The sequence below is a fragment of the Cololabis saira genome, chromosome 20 (assembly GCF_033807715.1).
Source record: "Cololabis saira isolate AMF1-May2022 chromosome 20, fColSai1.1, whole genome shotgun sequence".
NCBI lineage: Eukaryota > Metazoa > Chordata > Actinopteri > Beloniformes > Belonidae > Cololabis > Cololabis saira.
Genome location: NC_084606.1, coordinates 33,107,361 through 33,126,054, shown reverse-complemented (window position 1 = coordinate 33,126,054; position 18,694 = coordinate 33,107,361). Strand labels below are relative to the sequence as shown.

General features: G+C 39.8%; 1 protein-coding gene across 1 annotated transcript in view; it reads right to left on the bottom strand.

Annotated features, from left to right (window-relative positions):
• Positions 1-18,630, bottom strand: part of LOC133420509 (uncharacterized) — a 38,374-nt gene extending 19,744 nt beyond the window's left edge. The window contains exons 1-6 of the mRNA XM_061710204.1: positions 18,624-18,630; positions 17,331-17,479; positions 15,451-16,233; positions 3,866-3,905; positions 3,194-3,718; positions 1,538-1,626 (exon numbers count right to left, since the gene is read on the bottom strand). Coding sequence (XP_061566188.1) covers positions 1,538-1,626; positions 3,194-3,718; positions 3,866-3,905; positions 15,451-16,233; positions 17,331-17,479; positions 18,624-18,630 — 1,593 coding nt within the window. The remainder of the gene's footprint in view (positions 1-1,537; positions 1,627-3,193; positions 3,719-3,865; positions 3,906-15,450; positions 16,234-17,330; positions 17,480-18,623) is intronic.
• Positions 18,631-18,694: the final 64 nt, after the last annotated feature.

Below are 18,694 nucleotides of genomic sequence, written 5' to 3'. Positions count from 1 at the left end.
AAAACCCATAATGCTGTCCATAAATAACATACACGTACATTCATTACAGCTGTTTAAAGCAGCACAATGTAACTTTCAGCTTTTGAGTTTGGCTTTTGGACAAAAGCGGTAGTGCTTTACCAGAAAGAACACTACATTTCCCATGAGCACCAGCGCGTACTGCCGGAAAACTCCTGTCCCCGTCGCTGCATTTGTTTTGATGAGAGAAGACGAGACGGACTTTCAAAACTACTTTTCTGTTTTCAGCGGTCGTTTGCAGGATGGATAGTGAAGAGGTAATGCATCTATTTTTGGCTAAACAATATAATATGACGAAGTTGAAAATCACTAAGTTCAATTTTGTTTTATTAGTGAAGTCACCCCCGCCCCCCGTCCTGTTTCAGCCAGATAATGCGCCGCAAACTACAAACGTTTTTTAGAGGGACTTCGTCATAAATTAGTAGTCCAACATACTTACTGACAAAATAAAAAAACACTTTATAACCTGTGAATAACTGAATGTTTTGCAGATCAGCCCTGCACAATTTTACAGTTCTCAGGAAAAATAGTAGAAATGTTCTATACATTTTCTTTGCATTGCATTCTTTCCTCTAGTGCTGTCATTCTATTCAATTGTATTATTATTTTATAAAGCTTCCTCATTGCCAATTACACAATTTTATGATCACTATTATTATTCTGTGTCTGTTGTTGATAATAATAAGCTTTATTAAGGACACAGGGTCCATAGCACAATATACTGATATTGTCAGTAATTTTAGAATTACCAAAACCCAAGACGAATGTGAAAACATTCTAATTTTGATTCTTATTGAACATAGAACTCTAGATTTACATTTGTATCATAACAATTCTGTTTCTGTTGTCGGACATCCCTCCTCGTCTTTCATCTCACGGCAGCGAGTGAACGCCGGGCCAATATTCTTGTCCGGGCATTTAGCTTGTTACTCTCCCGCTTTCTTTTTTTTGCCTCCTCTGATAAAACTTTTATTTTCTTCTGATTTTTTGCTGCTTCGGCCATGATAACAACTCCGCGTTTAGCTCAACACCAGTTTTCCTGAGCTCTGCGCTCCACGCCCTGCCCAGCTTTGGTCTCCACTACGAATCGGGAAGGAGGGGGAAGTGACGTATGCCGTAAAGCAGTCAAAGCCGTAAAAAATGTTTAGTTTTTCGGTGTGGCAGGGTTCCTACCATGCTCCTCAAAGTTACATAGTGCCAGTGAAGGCGATACAGACCCCTCAGACCATGACAGAGGTTCATTAAACCTGTTGGAAGTTGATGTTCCATCACAATGATGATGATGAAATATTAGATTAAGTTGGAAAAGTTACATAGTGCTGCTTTAAATGATCATTTCAGCTCATCACATGATAGAAAACATCTTCAACAAATCGCCTCAACCTTCTAATTGTTCGTTTTCACACTTTTCATTTGATATTCCTGTGATAAAAAGACAGTTTCCCTGGACTGTGCTGCACAATGACTTGTGTAATCCAAGCGCGTGAGCGGCTGGATGAAAATGTTCTGGAGTACCTACCTCCACGTTCCTCTCCGTCAAACAACTCTCCATGGTCGCGTAAGCAGGATCAGCTCTGCACCTTTCGCCTTTGCTATGACGCTTTTCGTCTGAGAGGGGGGGAAAAATACAAATAAATGTAGCTTCTAATTAAAACAAACAAAACAGAAAATGTAAATGGTAATAACCAGAGCTGAAAACAAGCCTCCATGCTTTATTAAACAGTTTTAATGAATCAGAGTGGGGGGAAAAACATTTTTAAAAGTATTTTCTAAGAGGTTATGCATAAAGTCCTGCAGATCTGGAGGTGGAGAGAAATGACTTTGGATTGATTCAGCTCACAATACCTTTTTCTGCAGGAGAGAAGTTGTTCTCGTCATATTGTGCAAAGGTCAGAGAGCCCTCAATACATGCTGGTTAAGAGCTTCAACATGCACTTCAGTGACGTGTGCACACGCCTCACTAATGCTACTTTCAGTCTTATCATGTAGAAAGCTTTTATTTTGAACATTGAGCACTGCTGCAGATATATATCTGCTGTTCTGAAGCTACGCATGTCTGATGTAATTTACAAGTGCTCTTAGTGTGAACAGTTTAGTCCAGGGGTCGGCAACCTGCGGCTCTAGAGCCGCATGCGGCTCTTTAGCGCCGCCCTAGTGGCTCCCTGGAGCTTTTTCAAAAATGTTTGACCTTTTTTTTCCTTCTTTTTCCTCTTTTCTTCTTCTTTTTTTTCTATTCCTTCTTTTTTTCCTCTTCTTTCTTCCTTTCCTTTTTAATCTCGACATTTCGACTTTTTTCTCGACATTTCGACTTTTTTTCTCAACATTTCGACTTTTTTCTCAACATTTCGACTTTTTTCTCAACATTTCGACTTTTTTCTCGAGATTGTACTTCAACATTTATCTTGACATTTCGACTTTTTTCTCAACATTTTGACTTTTTTCTCAACATTTCGTCTTTTTTCTCGAGATTGTACTTCAACATTAATCTTGACATTTCAACTTTTTTCTCGACATTTTGACTTTTTTCTCGAAATTTCGATTTTTTTCTCGACATTTCAACTTTTTTCTCGACATTTCAACTTTTTTCTCGACATTTCGACTTTTTTCTCGAAATTTCAACTTTTTTCTCGACATTTGTCGTCATTCTAAGGCTTATACAAGACTTTTCATTTTTTGCGGCTCCAGACATATTTGTTTTTTGTGTTTTTGGTCCAATAAGGCTCTTTCAACATTTTGGGTTGCCGACCCCTGGTTTAGTCCAACATGTTTTTAAATAATGTCTTGTTTCCACATCACATTTGACTGATCCTCTTCGATATAAAACCATTAATATCTGCAAAAAGCTTTGACAATGAAACATAATTCATTTAGAAACACACAAAAATACTCTAATAATGATCGTTCAGTCACCCGTTTGTCATGTACATAAAAAGCTCAAGTCAATGGCTTTTTTTGAAAACCGGCACCATCAGAGTCTAATGAGCCTACACATAAACTTGTGACTTCCTCAGTTGTGCAGCAACAGCGATAAACCAAACCAAGCAAAACCAGGCAGAGTGCATTTTTATTAATGGAAAAACAGCAGGAAAAAAAAGAGAGATGGACTTCAGGGCGTCAGGGGAAGAAGAAAAAGATTCCATCAGAGGATGGCTTCAAACTTTTCAGTCTCTCTTACCTTCACAGTTTACAGTCCAACCATTCATCTCCTCGTGCTGGCTCCGGCCGTCTATGTTTCTGAGAGACTGATGGAGCGGCTCCTCATCGGCCGCACAGTCACGTTCTTGGCTCTCCGTCAGGTGTGGCCCATTTGAGAAGGCTTGAAAAGTGGCAATGTCCCCGCCGCTGCCGTACCTTTTAGCAGGCATGGCACGCGGAGGAGGGTGGCAGTGCGCTCGCCGACACTTGGTACAGTTTTCATAAATGACAGGACTTTTGTCTCGATGGTCTTGTGGAGGTACGGCAGGTGCCGAGCTGGGCCCGTGTCCCAGAGCCGGGCTCATTGATTCGTACAGGTTCAGCCTGTGTGCCTTTGCCTCTGGCCGCCTGTCTGCGCTCGGAAAGCTGAGCAGATCAGATAAGAGGCCGGCTAATTTCTCTCCTCTTTTGAACGGCGCCGACTCCTCGCCCGTCTTCACTCCCGGTGGCTCCGTGGAGCGGATGCTTCCAGAGCCGGGAGAGGACTTCTGCAGAGTTTTCTTCACTGCAAACGGTGCGTGTCATAGCATACCTCTGCTAAATGAGCCATTTCACCATACACACCTCAATTGATCTGGTCATGCATTTACAAAAAGGGGCAATACATGCAGTTTGTGATTGACAAAAGAAAAGATGCAAAGGTTATCCTTACCTGGTGTCACTAACGAACTTGAGTGGGTATAAAGTGTCCCCTGTGGGGGAAGAGAAATAAAATTGTTATTTGATCTAAAACACCTATTTCTAAAGTGGAAGGATGTGTATTCAAGGGGGTTCACAGGGATCCTCTATAAATAATTCAACTGAATGTTAGTGGAGGTTCAGGAGCTGGACTTTATATGCGGCAATAGGGATGGAGGGATGGACTAAAAAATGTATCACGATCATTTCTGGCATTTATCCCGATAATGATAAGAAAAATACCAATACAAAAACGTTATTAAAATTTATCTTTCTTTCTTTCTTGGCTCATTTCTTTCTTTCTTTTTTCTAGGCTCTTTCTTTCTTTCTTTCTTTCTTTCAGGCTCTTTCTTTCTTTCTTTCTTTCTTTCAGGCTCTTTCTTTCTTTCTTTCTTTCTTTCAGGCTCTTTCTTTCTTTCTTTCTTTCTTTCAGGCTCTTTCTTTCTTTCTTTCTTTCTTTCAGGCTCTTTCTTTCTTTCAGGCTCTTTCTTTCTTTCAGGCTCTTTCTTTCTTTCTTTCTTTCAGGCTCTTTCTTTCTTTCAGGCTCTTTCTTTCTTTCAGGCTCTTTCTTTCTTTCAGGCTCTTTCTTTCTTTCAGGCTCTTTCTTTCTTTCAGGCTCTTTCTTTCTTTCAGGCTCGCTCCTTCCTTCCTTCCTTCCTTCCTTCCTTCCTTCCTTCCTTCCTTCCTTCCTTCCTTCCTTCCTTCCTTCCTTCCTTCCTTCCTTCCTTCCTTCCTTCCTTCCTTCCTTCCTTCCTTCCTTCCTTCCTTCCTTCCTTCCTTCCTTCCTTCCTTCCTTCCTTCCTTCCTTCCTTCCTTCCTTCCTTCCTTCCTTCCTTCCTTCCTTCCTTCCTTCCTTCCTTCCTTCCTTCCTTCCTTCCTTCCTTCCTTCCTTCCTTCCTTCCTTCCTTCCTTCCTTCCTTCCTTCCTTCCTTCCTTCCTTCCTTCCTTCCTTCCTTCCTTCCTTCCTTCCTTCCTTCCTTCCTTCGTGCGTGGATTTAACACAGAACCATAAATCAGTTTTTCACAAAAACGTCATCAACGGGAATTTATCGCTTTTACCGCGAGATACAAATTCTTACCGTGGGGAATTTTTTTGACAGCTTATCGTGAACGGTAAAATATCGCCCATTCCTATGCAGTAAAGCCTCCCCATCACTACGACGACGGTTCAGTCAGACTCGGCACCTCACAAAGGGCTCCTGTCAATCACCCGCTGCCATAAAAGAAAACACTGGAGTCGCTGTCAAGGTGTACCAGCAATGTTGGCACAAAACACGAAGAGACACGCGCCAAAGACAGAAAAACCAGACTCTGGAAAATTCAATCAAAGTGTTGAAGTTGAATTTTTGCCCACAAGTTGCAACCCATCAAAGCCTTTGTAAAGGAGACAGCGGCATGCAGCCAGTACATCTCCAGCAGCACATCATCGCAGAACAGGAGTCTATTTTTAAAGGAGGACATTTCTGAAGGTACTCAGTTGGTTGTAGAGGTAAAAATCCTCCACAACCAAGGCAAAAGCCCTGGAGTCTGAACGCCTTCATCTTAGTGAAGAAAAATAATATGTTGGATTTAGCCGTGGATTTACAGAAGAGTATTAGGGCCAGGCAGGAGAAAAATAAAAATAATATCTTAGAGGAGGAAGATTTCTTTTTAATTGTGCACTTCGAGAAAAAAGTCGAAATGTCAAGAAAAATGTTGAAGTACAATTTCGAGAAAAAAGTCGAAATGTTGAGAAAAAATTCAAAATGTCGAGATTAATGTTGAAGTACAATTTCGAGAAAAGTCGAAATGTCGAGATAAAAGTCGAAATGTTGAGAAAAAAGTCGAAATGTTGAGAAAAAAGTCAAAATGTTGAGAAAAAAGTCAAAATGTTGAGAAAAAAGTCAAAATGTTGAGAAAAAAGTCAAAATGTTGAGAAAAAAGTCAAAATGTCGAGATTAATGTTGAAGTACAATTTCGAGAGAATTCGAAATGTCAAGAAAAAAGTCGAAATGTTGAGAAAAAAGTCGAAATGTCGAGATTAATGTTGAAGTACAATTTCGAGAAAAAAGTCGAAATGTTGAGAAAAAAGTCGAAATGTTAAGAAAAACGTTGAAATGTCGAGATTAATGTTGAAGTACAATTTCGAGAAAAAAGTCAAAACATCAAGAAAGAAGTCAAAATTTCGAGATTAATGTTGAAGTACAATTCTGAGAAAAAAGTCAAAATGTTGAGAAAAAAGTCAAAATTTCATGAATAAAGTTGAAATGTTGAGAAAAAAGGATACATTTCGACTTTATCTATGAAATTTTGACTTTATTCTTGAAATTGTATTTCAACATTAATCTCGACATTTCGACTTTTTTCTTGACATTTCGACTTTTTTCTCGAAGTGCACAGTAAAAAAAAAAATCTTCCCCTCTCAAATATTGTTTCTACTCCATGGCCCTAATACTCTCCCATAGTGGATTATTATCGTTTAAAATGTTACATTTTTTCCACCTAAATGTTTGAAATGTGAAACATAGTTTAAAGAACCAGGCATTGATGGCACGGCTTTGTGTTTCATCGCTTTAGTCCGAACTAAACTGCTTTGCGCGGGTTAGGTGGTGCCCGACTAACAAATACTTCACAGTGGGTGCATCAGTGAAACAGAGCGAGTGCAGCTCATTTCCAGTCCTCCAGGGCCACCAACCTGCACGTTTTAGACGTCTCAATGATCCAACACACCTGATTCAAATGAACGGATCATTTTCCGACTGGGCCAGACCTCGATTATAAGCTGGAGCTGATCTATCGCCCACACAGAGGTAATTAGGAAACGCCGTTAGATGGAAACAAAAAGAAGTGCGACCAAATAAAGCTGCGAAATCAACAGCTGTGCAACTGGTGTGTGTGGCGTTGCCATGGGAACAGCATCCACTCAGACAGCGATGCAGAAAATGTATAATTGTGCTTTTATGTTTTGGTGCTGATTGCTGGCAACTGTGCTTCCCACACTGCTGATAGAATACCAATTAGAAGTGATTTGTCTGCTCATCGTTATAATAACTAATAAACTTTTCTACTTAGACTTAGACAAAAAGAAGTTATAAAGAAACCTTCAGTTTGTGAATGTGTGAGACTAAAGTCAGGCACTTTCATCCATGTTTTATAAACGCTTTAATGACTTGTCTATTTTTTTTTTTACTGTATTTTCTGTCTGTATTTTAAAGAGAATATAATTTATGATATCATAAACTTTGATGAAACAAAAAGACAAGATGTGCCCGATACCTTTCCAGAGTGCTGTAAATGTACTTCCTCAGTGCTGGATTTAAATGGGACAACTTTAAAGAGCATTTCTGATGCGTAACTCTTACTTTTGAAAGAAAGGGCAGGTATGACCCTGTGTGCGCCGATGCATCAGCATTCTGCAGTAACAGTGCTTCACCTTATTTCTTATTCTTCACATCTCCCTGTCTGTTCCTCTTGACTGGAGAAGGCTGCATATGTTAGGCATATATCGTGCAAAAGGAATGCGAGAAGACCGTGTCAAACACCGACGAAAACGTTCGCAGGGCCGAGAAAAGAAAAAAGCCTCAGTTAAGGAAAGTCGATAACCACACCGCTGCGCTTTATCGCTGCCTGCAGCTCCAGCTTTTGTTGAGCCTGTAAAGAAAATAGATATAGATTTTGAGAGTTTTTTTGTGAATCTTGTGTCCTTCATGGAAACGTAAAACTTGATGAAAAGAAATCTGTTCAAGGCAGATTTCCTGTGGCTGGTTTTGGTTTTACCAACACGCCCAATCGTTTCTTTGAGGGAAACAAAAAAAAAACCGTTCAAGATTAAATAATTTACTGAGTTTTAAAGGAGCAGGGGCCTCATCTATAAAGCTTGCTTGCGCAGAAAAAGCGCCTGAAAGTTGCGGAAGCCGCCTTCTACGCAAATCCTCGGATCTAAAAAGAAAAAACTAACCGAAAAATCTGCTTATCTTTACGGCAACTAGGACCCTCCCGTAAGAATTTACTTAAGACACGGGGAACTGGCGACGCAGGGTTTGAGGTGGTGAAATGAAGCCAGATTCATGTCATACTCTTAATAATGTCATCACATATCACAAAATATATCAGACTTAAAATAATAAAATAATAAAATAAAATAATATAGCGCTGATCGTGTTCCTCTGTGTGTGAAGCTCAGTCAGTCAGGACTCTGGTGCTGCTGGAGCTGCAGCCGCGGTGCAGGACACGCCGGGAACCTCCTTCACCGCTTTAGGACAGAACAAATGAGGGGCTGCGTTTAGGGAGCCCCACGGAGCCCCTCATTTCTTCCCTAAAGGGACTCAGATTTGTTTTCATATATATGAGTTTTACGGGCGCGTGAAACCTTTACGTGCGGGTGTATGGTGCCTAAATTATGGCCCCGCGTTAAAACGACGCAGAGCCTACGGCGTAGGGTACGCGGCGACGCGCACCTACGCCGTAGGCTCTGCGTTGGTGACGCAGAACCATAAACCCGCCCTGAGCCGCTCTGAGGGGAGACGGGAGAGGAGGAGGGGGAGCGGGGGGTGGGGGGTGGGTGAAGCGGGGCTGCGGGGCCGTTCTCGTATCGCTTTCATAGTGTCTTGATTTGCAATTTAAGGCTGAGCCTACCGTTAGTTTTTAAACTGTAAAAAGTAAGGGGAAAATAAACATGATTTTGAAAAGACGGGGGGACGTGTGTCCCCCTGTTGCACCGGGGAACTCACGGCGTTCCGCGCAGCAACGGCGTGCTGCCACTCACTCGCTTTATTTTATACTATTTATTTTTCTATTTTTACTGTAACCACAAAATAATGTGGTTTTCCTGTCCTCCTCCTCATCAACAACATCTAGATCTCAGATCTCAGTGAAATTCAGTGGCACGGTGGCTCGACACGTTCATTCATTCATTCTGAAGCCAAACAGGTCGCATGAAGCCACTGCGCATGCTCAGCAGGCTCATTCATATGCAAAATGATTCCATTTTTGGTAGAAAGTGGGCGTGTAGAGGGCGGGATACCAGGCGGATTCACGTGCGCAGCCTTCCAGCTGGACTGTGATTTATAAAGAGAACCTTACGTGGAAGTCTGCGTGCACGCGGTTTTATAGATCCGGATTTTTTTTTTGCGCCCGCCATTTTCGGCTTTTGAGCGTACGTGCACTTTTAGTATGACTCCTACGCAGTCCATTTTAAATGAGGCCCCTGGACTTTATATGCGGCACTAGGGATGGGCGGTATGGATTAAAAAATGTATCACGATAATTTCTAGCATTTATCCCAATAACGATAAAAAAAATACCAATAAAAAAACCTTATCAACGGGAATTTATCTTTCTTTCTTTCTTTCTTTCTTTCTTTCTTTCTTTCTTTCTTTCTTTCTTTCTTTCTTTCTTTCTTTCTTTCTTTCTTTCTTTCTTTGCTCATTTCTTTCTTTCTTTTTAGGCTCATTTCTTTCTTTCTTTCTTTCTTTCTTTCTTTCTTTCTTTCTTTCTTTCTTTCTTTCTTTCTTTCTTTCTTTCTTTCTTTCTTTCTTTCTTTCTTTCTTTCTTTCTTTCTTTCTTTATTGGCTCATTTCTTTCTTTCTTTCTTTCTTTATTGGCTCATTTCTTTCTTTCTTTCTTTCTTTTTAGGCTCATTTTATTTATTTATTTATTTATTGGCTCATTTCTTTCTTTCTTTCTTTCTTTATTGGCTCATTTCTTTCTTTCTTTCTTTCTTTTTAGGCTCATTTTATTTATTTATTTATTTATTGGCTCATTTCTTTCTTTCTTTCTTTCTTTATTGGCTCATTTCTTTCTTTCTTTCTTTTTAGGCTCATTTCTTTCTTTCTTTCTTTCTTTCTTTCTTTCTTTCTAGGCTCATTTCTTTCTTTCTAGGCTCATTTCTTTCTTTCTTTTTTCTTTCTAGGCTCATTTCTTTCTTTCTTTCTTCCTAGGCTCATTTCTTTCTTTCTTTCTTTCTTTCTTTCTTTCTTGGCTCATTTCTTTCTTTCTGGAGAAAATATAACTCTAAAAAGTCAGATATTGTGTATTTTCTAGAGACAGATGCAGAGTAGTTCCATTCTGCATCCATACATCTCAGTCAGAAGTAATGGCTTTGAACGGTTCATGCGATTTATCTCCATGCATCATACAGATCAGAGGTCAAAGCTGACTTTATTTTCCCTTCAAGACTTTTAAGAAGCCAATTAAACTCTTTTAAGTCTCACACTAATAGCGAGGAGATAATTGCAGTTATAGTGTTTTGGTTTGACTTTTTCTTTGAACTCACCCTTTACGTGTAGACTAATAACTCATGTTTCATTTAGCCAACTGTGTGCTCCCCGAGGGGAAAATGTAGAAAACTCTTTATTCAGAGGTGATGACGGTCTGTTTGTACTCTCCACTAAACGCACTCAGCAAGTTAAGCTTGATGTTTAAACAAATCATTTCAACAAAAGACTCTTTAAAAGCTCCTCGCAGTGTCAGCCAAAAACCATGTTTGGATCAGCATTCAGCTTTTCTCGTAACGTGCAGCTCTTTTCTCTACCAAACATGCAAAATGAACAAGGTAGGGTTCAGAATCTTATCCCAAAATAGATATCATGTGGACTGATCGATCCTCTGATTAGTATACGGCAGGTGAGATCTGTGTTACATTCCTGCAGCTGCTGCCTGGTGACTGGAACGGGAAGGTAACTGATGCAAAAGCTGAAGAATGAAGAGGAGAGGTGTCCCGAGGCTCAGAGCTGCGTCTGGACAGGCACAAACCGCTGCAGAAAGAGCCTTGTATTGACACATCCTCAGTTTACTTAAAACAGAAGGATGAAGAGCAGATTTACGACGGGAACATCCCCAGAACAGGCACACTCGTTGCACACATGCAGGATCATGACACCTTTAAGCCAGTTCAGGAAAACATGAGTAGATGCTAAAGTCGACTTACTTTCATTACCATTAAGGATCAATTTTATAGACTGAAGTTAGTTCGGTTGTGTGTTTGTTCTTACTCAGCGCCTTTAAAGTCAGCTTCAGCTGGAAAGGGAATGACTCCAGCAGAGTTCACCGTGTGGAAAAAGGTGTAAACGACGAGTAATGTTTCCATCAGAACCAAAGACTAGAGGTGTCAAGTAAAGAAGAGTATTAGGGCCAGGCAGGAGAAAAATAAAAATAATATCTTAGAAGAGGAAGATTTTTTTTTTTCATTGTGCACTTCGAGAAAAAAGTCGAAATGTCGAGATTAATGTTGAAGTACAATTTCGAGAAAAGTCGAAATGTCGAGAAAAAAGTCGAAATGTTGAGAAAAAAGTCAAAATGTCGAGATTAATGTTGAAGTAAATTTCGAGAAAAAAGTCGAAATGTTGAGAAAAAAGTCGAAATTTCGTGAATAAAGTTGAAATGTTGAGAAAAATGGCTAAATTTCGACCGGCAATGTTGGCACAAAACACGAAGAGACACCCGCCAAAGACAGAAAAACCAGACTCTGGAAAATTCAATCAAAGTGTTGAAGTTGAATTTTTGCCCACAAGTTGCAACCCATCAAAGCCTTTGTAAAGGAGACAGCGGCATGCAGCCAGTACATCTCCAGCAGCACATCATCGCAGAACAGGAGTCTATTTTTAAAGGAGGACATTTCTGAAGGTACTCAGTTGGTTGTAGAGGTAAAAATCCTCCACAACCAAGGCAAAAGCCCTGGAGTCTGAACGCCTTCATCTTAGTGAAGAAAAATAATATGTTGGATTTAGCCGTGGATTTACAGAAGAGTATTAGGGCCAGGCAGGAGAAAAATAAAAATAATATCTTAGAGGAGGAAGATTTCTTTTTAATTGTGCACTTCGAGAAAAAAGTCGAAATGTCGAGAAAAAAGTTGAAGTACAATTTCGAGAAAAAAGTCGAAATGTCGAGAAAAAAGTCGAAATGTTGAGAAAAAAGTCGAAATGTCGAGATTAATGTTGAAGTACAATTTCGAGAAAAAAGTCGAAATGTTGAGGAAAAAAGTTGAAATGTCAAGAAAGAAGTCGAAATGTCGAGATTAATGTTGAAGTACAATTCTGAGAAAGAAGTCGAAATGTCGAGAAAGAAGTCAAAATTTCGTGAATAAAGTTGAAATGTTGAGAAAAAAGGTTAAATTTCGACTTTATTTATTAAATTTTGAATTTATTCTTGAAATTGTATTTCAACATTAATCTCGACATTTCGACTTTTTTCTCGAAGTGCACGGTGAAAAAAAATCTCAAATATTTTTTCTACTCCATGGCCCTAATACTCTCCCGTAGTGGATTATTATCGTTTAAAATATTAAATTCTTTCCACCTAAATGTTTGAAATGTGAAACATAGTTTAAAGAACCAGGCATTGATGGCACGGCTTTGTGTTTCATCGCTTTATAAAAAGGTGTAAACGACGAGTAACGTTTCCATCAGAACCAAAGACTAGAGGTGTCAAGTAACGAAGTACAAATACTTCGTTACCTTACTTAAGTAGAAATTTTGGTTATCTAAACTTCACTGGAGTAATTATTTTTCAGACGACTTTTTACTTTTACTCCTTACATTTTCACGCAATTATCTGTACTTTTTACTCCTTACATTTTAAAAACAGCCTTGTTACTCTATTTAATTTTGGCCTTTAAATAAAAACTATCCAGTTAAATTGCTCCATCCGGATAGAGTGAATTTGGTTGTGGTTGTTTCAGATGTTCTTGTCCAGTTTTGTTCTTACATCCGTTCCCTCAGATTCCTGCAACTAAACTTGGATGTTCATTCCAATAAAGGTTAGGATAAATGATAACATGACTCTGAAGTTTGACTTTTTGCACCATTACAATACTTATAGGCAACTAGTCATCATATCTCCTGCTCTCTGAAACACATGTTAATGCTCAATAGTACACATATATGGTTCTTTAACCCTTGTGCTGTCTTCAGGTCAAGGAAGGAGGAAGAGAGAAAGGAAGAAAGTAGGAAAGGGAGTAAGGAAGGGAGGAAGGGAGAAAGGAGAAAAGAAGGAAAGAAGGAAGGAAGTAGGAAAGGGAGTAAGGAAGGGAGAAAACATGGAAGGAAGGGAGAAAGGAGAAAAGAAGGAAGGGAGTAAGGAAGGGAGAAAAGATGAAAGGGAGGAAAGAAGGGAGGAATGGAAGGAAGGGAGAAAGGAGGAAAGAAGGAAAGAAGTAGGAAAGGGAGTAAGGAAGGGAGAAAAGATGGAAGGAAGGGGGAAAGGAAGGAAATAAGGGAGAAAAGGAAAGAAGGGAGGAAGGAAGGAAAGGAGAAAGGAGAAAAAGAAGGGAGGGAAGAAGGAAGGAATGGAGAAAATAAGGAAAAAAGGAAGGAAAAGCCAAGAAGGTAATAAAGGAACGAATCACGAAAGGGAGGTAGGAAGAAAAAGGAGTAAAGGAGGATAAAAAAGGAGGAAAAGAAGAAGCGAAGAAGGAAGGAGAGAGCATGGCAAGAGGAAAGAAGGATAGAAGAATTGGGTCATTTTGACCTAAATACAGTACAAGGGTTAATATATTTACATTATACTAAGATGCATTCATTTTCAATGACTTTTTTCCCCCTTACATTACTTTTACTTTTATACTTTAAGTAGTTTTGAAACCAGTACTTTTATACTTTTACTTGAGTAAAAAACTTGAGTAGATACTTCAACTTCTACAAGAGTATTTTTAAACTCTAGTATCTATACTTCTACCTGAGTAATGAATGTGAATACTTTTATCACCTCTGCCAAAGACCCAGCTGGACAAGTTTAATCATCCCCCCCTGTCTGGTGAAAAGCAGCGGCCTGCTCACTCCTCAAGTAAAGGAGGAGATTTGAGCTCAGTGTGGGCTCTCCCGGGGTTGGTAGAGGGAGAAACGCCCAGGACGGACTTAGGCAGGAGCATTGGGTGATAAAATGGGGAAAGAAATGGGGATAAAAAGTTGATAAAAATAAAAATAAAAATAAAACATTTTTAACTGGCTCCACCTTAAAGTTCCTTGTTCACCGTGACAGCAGCAAATATTTCTGATCCAGATATATTTGCTTTTATGGCGGCAGAAAAAAGCTATAAAGGGTAGAGGTGCAGCTCCAGACCGCAGCCCATAAACCTGGCCGTGCACGTTATCTGCAGACACACCTCCACACTCTGCATGTGTTCTTCTGTGATTAAAAAAAAAAAAAAAGTGTAACTGGTGATAAATAATACGTTAAAGCAATAAATGTTGGTCATTGGGAAAACAATCTCTGAATTTATCAACATTAAAAAGATCAGGGGCCGGATTCACAAAAAATTCTTAAGAAAAAAAATCTTCTTAAGTGTCATTTTTTTCTTAAGTTCAGTCTTAAGAAGAAAAAAGAGAAGAAGTCATATTCTCCAAAAAAGTATTTTCTCAAATTTCTTCTTAAGAAAAAACTTAAGAATAAATGGTATTCTTGAAATAAAAGTTCTCAAATTTGTTCTTGACTTTTTTCTTAACTTTAAGACAACCTTGACCTGTCTTAAAATGTCTTCTGTGAAAAGGTAATAATAATAATAATAATAATAATAATAATAATAATAATAATAAGCCTATAATCACCTTTTTCCAACACATTTTAGACAAGTTTAGACTAGTAAGTCTTAGTTTGAGGATATACTTTGTAATTAATTAATTAATTACACAAATAGCCTCCTAACTGTTTGTTAGCATGTTAGTTAGCGTGGTAGTTAATTATTATTAATTTCCCCAATAGTATTTTTTTTCAACACATTAATCTCATCCACCATAACCTCAAGTTCCTGCATCTCTTTTTCTCCTTCTCCATGTTTAGTGAGTGACTGACGGTTAATACCAAACTACCTGTATAAATGTTGTTTGTTGGCGCGTGCAATGCAATGACATATTTTGAGAAGTTCTTAAGTAGGAAAAATAAGAAATTCGTAAGAAATGACAGTTCTTAAGACGGTTCTTAAGAAAATACTGAGGAATTGCACTTAAGAACTTTCTTATGAACTTCTTAATTTTAGATCTTAAGACATTTCTTAAGATGGTCTTAAGAACATATTGGTGAATCCGGCCCTAGTTTCTCTATTTGAACCCGTAAAAGAACAATAAACACAAAGAGGGAACATGTCAGGAGTCCTTGTTGAACATTGAGTACAACAACAACAAATGTGCTTGTGGTTTTTAAACAAAAGTGCATTCCTCAAGTCCAACAGTTGGCAGCAAGTCTGGCACATGTTTAATATAATAAAAAATAAATAAATGATGCTATGAGCTGAGGTAATGGTGCAACAGGAGGAGACAGTGATAAATTACAAGTGTAAACCTGCTCTGTTCCACAGCAGCGTCTCAGTAAACTGGCTGCTGCGATGCTAATTTGTTCGACAGATGGACCGTGGGTCCGTCGGTTGTTCTGCCACCGAACGCAGAGCGCCATCGCCTTCAGCCCGCACGTTATCACCCCGTTCGCTTTGACAGCGAGCCACGGAGCAGATGATACGCCGCTGAAGCCTGCGCGCACAAGCTGCTGCCACCTGACTGCGAGGTAATCCATACAGTAACCCCTTTGAAGGGGGAGTGATGAAGGAATTTGTTGTAGGAGTCTGAACAAACAGAATACAGACCCCTCACTCACCTTAAAGCCACCGCACGCTGAGCAGATGGTCACCGTGGTTTTGGAAGCAGACGTGAGAGAGCTGCAAGTGTGACAAGCGTCACTAGAGGGCGCCGTTTTGGTTTTCCTGCCCTCGTCTGGAAGGCCTTGTGAGTGTTCACTTATTGACTGTCTCTCTGAGGCGTCTGAGAGACCCTCAGAGCTGATTTTACTCCCTCTTTCTGTCTCAGTCGGGAGGTCTGAAGGGGCCAGAGTGTCTTTAGCTGAGGAGGAGGGCTCATTGTTTTTGGCATCCCCACTTGCTTCCTGCAGCAGACTCCTGGGGGTGTCATAAAGAGCGTGCGCCGGTGCCGGTGCTGGTGCTGGCACCTGATACTCACGTCCACGATCGGCCGTGCACGTGCACGGGCTCAGTTCTTGGGCCAAGTGTGGAGGCAAGCTGAAAACGGAGCCGAAGTCCTCCCCGGAGGTGATGTCCAGGCTACCGGTGTACGAGGAGAAGCTGCCCGAGTACGAGGAGTGGCTCCCGGTGGCGATGCCGCTGTCGGACGAACTCTGACGGCCGATTTCCTGCAGCTGCCGGGGCGTCTTGGAGGCGGGTCTGCTTACGACTCCCTGGCTGGCTGGAAGCTTTTCGCCGATCTGCAGCGGCGTTTTAGCCGGGCCGACGTTTGCGGGCGGGACGGACGCGGGTTCGGCCCAGATGACCAGTCGGCTGCCGAGGCTGCTGTCTGAGGCGTCAGAAGAACCGGATATGCTGCGGTCGTCCCCCCCCGACAGACGGGCAGTATGTAGAGGAGGCCCCTAATGAAGAAAAACATTACAATTTACATGGATTTAATCAACACAAACGCTGCTTTCATAAATTTATGCTTTCAATTATGCTTTCATAAAACATATTAGAGCAGAAGAATATCCAGAGGTGGGTAGAGTAGCCAAAAATTGTACTCAAGTAAAAGTACTGTTACTTCAGAATAATATGACTCAAGTAGAAGTAAAAAGTAGTCATCCAAATAATTACTTGAGTAGAAGTAAAAAAGTACGTGGTGAAAAAACTACTCAAGTACTGAGTAACTGTTGAGTAACGTCTGATTTATTTTTTTAACACAACCATTCAAACAGACAAAAGTACAAAATAATCATCTTCAGGCAAATTAAATCAATAAAAAAATAAAATTAATTAAAATTAATAAAAAAATTAAAAAAAATGCTTAAATTAAAATAATCTTAAAGTAAAATCAAGTACTTTAATAAATAATAAAATAAATAAAATAACAGAATAAAAAAATAAATTAAGCACAAGTAGCACAAAATGTCAAGCCTTTATACTTTTCTTTTTTAACCAGGCAGAACTAGAACAAACATGAACTCATAGAAACTCTGTGTGTGTTTGAGTCTGTGTAAATGTGACAAAACATGCAAAAACAAACATTTTCCCCAAAGAATCACCCAGTGATGTCATGAGATTGATGCGTACGTGGATAAAAGTGATAAAAGAAAAGTAACAGCTCAATGTAGCCTAATGTAGCGGAGTAAGAGTAACAGTTTCTTCTTCACAAATCTACTCAAGTAAAAGTAAAAAGTATAGTGATTCAAAACTACTCCTAAAAGTACAACATTTCTCAAAACTTACTCAAGTAAATGTAACGGAGTAAATGTAACTCGTGACCACCCAGCTCTGAGCATATCACTACGCCTGCTGATCCCCAGCCACTTCTCTCTTTGATATTCGCCACATAATAGGAACAATAAATCACTTGCATGACCAATGTCAAGTGTGCAAACTTAAATTAAAGCTTCAAGCCAATGTATCATTTATAGGGTTTGGGAATATAGAGCCTCACTATTAAAGGATCGTTATGGGCGTTCTGAGCCGTGCAATAAAACATTAGGTCAGAAACTGTTCTTATTTCCAGTGTGAGTGAGAGCGGTGCAGAGCCGTATTTCCTACCTGTGCTGCTCCCGTGGGAGAGCATGCTCAGTCGCTTCTCCAGCTCCTCGGCCTCATGGTTCAGCTTCTCCTCTGAACTCGCCTGGGACGAGCTGAGCTCTGCAAAAGAGAGCACCTGAGAGGTAACTATGGGGCAGAAATGAATACCGTGCAGTAGGGATGGGCGATTTACCGGTTCATACCGAATACCGGTGTGGGAAAAAAAACGAACAATTAATAACGGCGTTGTAATATAAGGAAATAGACTGGCCGCTCCCGTAACGGTTGCGCCACAAACATAAATCGTTGGCCAACCAAAAAGTAACCACATAAGAATTTTACCTAACATTCACCAGGAGGTGGAACCAAAACAACATAATGCTGGGAAATTAAAAAATGTTCAGTTTTTTATGTTCAATAAATGTTTTCTACCTTGTAATTTTGTAAAAGATTTTTTTCTTTGAAAAGCATGCCTAAATCAAATTTATTTGATTTATGCAATGGTGAAAAAATTGGCAAAATAAATGAAAAACTGCAAAGAACCATGTTCGGTATTGTTCGGTATTGGGCCAAGTGTTTATTATTATTTTCGGTTTCGGCCACAAATTTTCATTTGGGTGCATCACTATTTAGCACTTGCATTGTTTACAGCGGACATATGTGGGTGAAGATGGCTGAAAACGAAAGTCCCACAACTGTTCCAGAACATGACACAGGGGAACTTGTTCAGAAAAGAGGAGCCGTGTCGGCTGTGTGGAAATTCTTTGGCTTTAAAAAAGACGACGTCCAAGTGTTGTAAAGCTAAAGTTGTAGCCGCGGGAGGAAACACTAGCAACTTGCTCCACCACCTCAGCCGCAAACATGTGATAGAATATCAAGAATGCATGAAGCTGAGATCTGCGTCCACCACGTCTACAGGTAACACTAGAAGTGCGGGAGAAAAGTCAAGTCACTTAAAGTCTTTAAGTGTTGTCTGACTGATTCTCTCACTTCATTAGAATCATAAGTGTCGCCACCTCATTGTAAACGGCATCATTTTGTGAGGCCATGCAAACCTGTATTTATACTAGTGTGGACATTAATGTTTTTCTACAATATTTTGTCCTTATGACAGTAAAATAGGCCATTCTAAGCCAATTTACTGCAGCAATTCCTTTCCAAATCATTAGAAAATGTGGTTAACACCCAGTTGTGCATGAAAAAAAAAATACCGTGATACCGATTTAATTTTGAAAAATACCGTGATATACATTTTTAGTCATACCGCCCATCCCTACCGTGCAGCCGGTGTTTAACCAGCCGAGAGAAACACAAACATTCTTGGAGCATCACGGA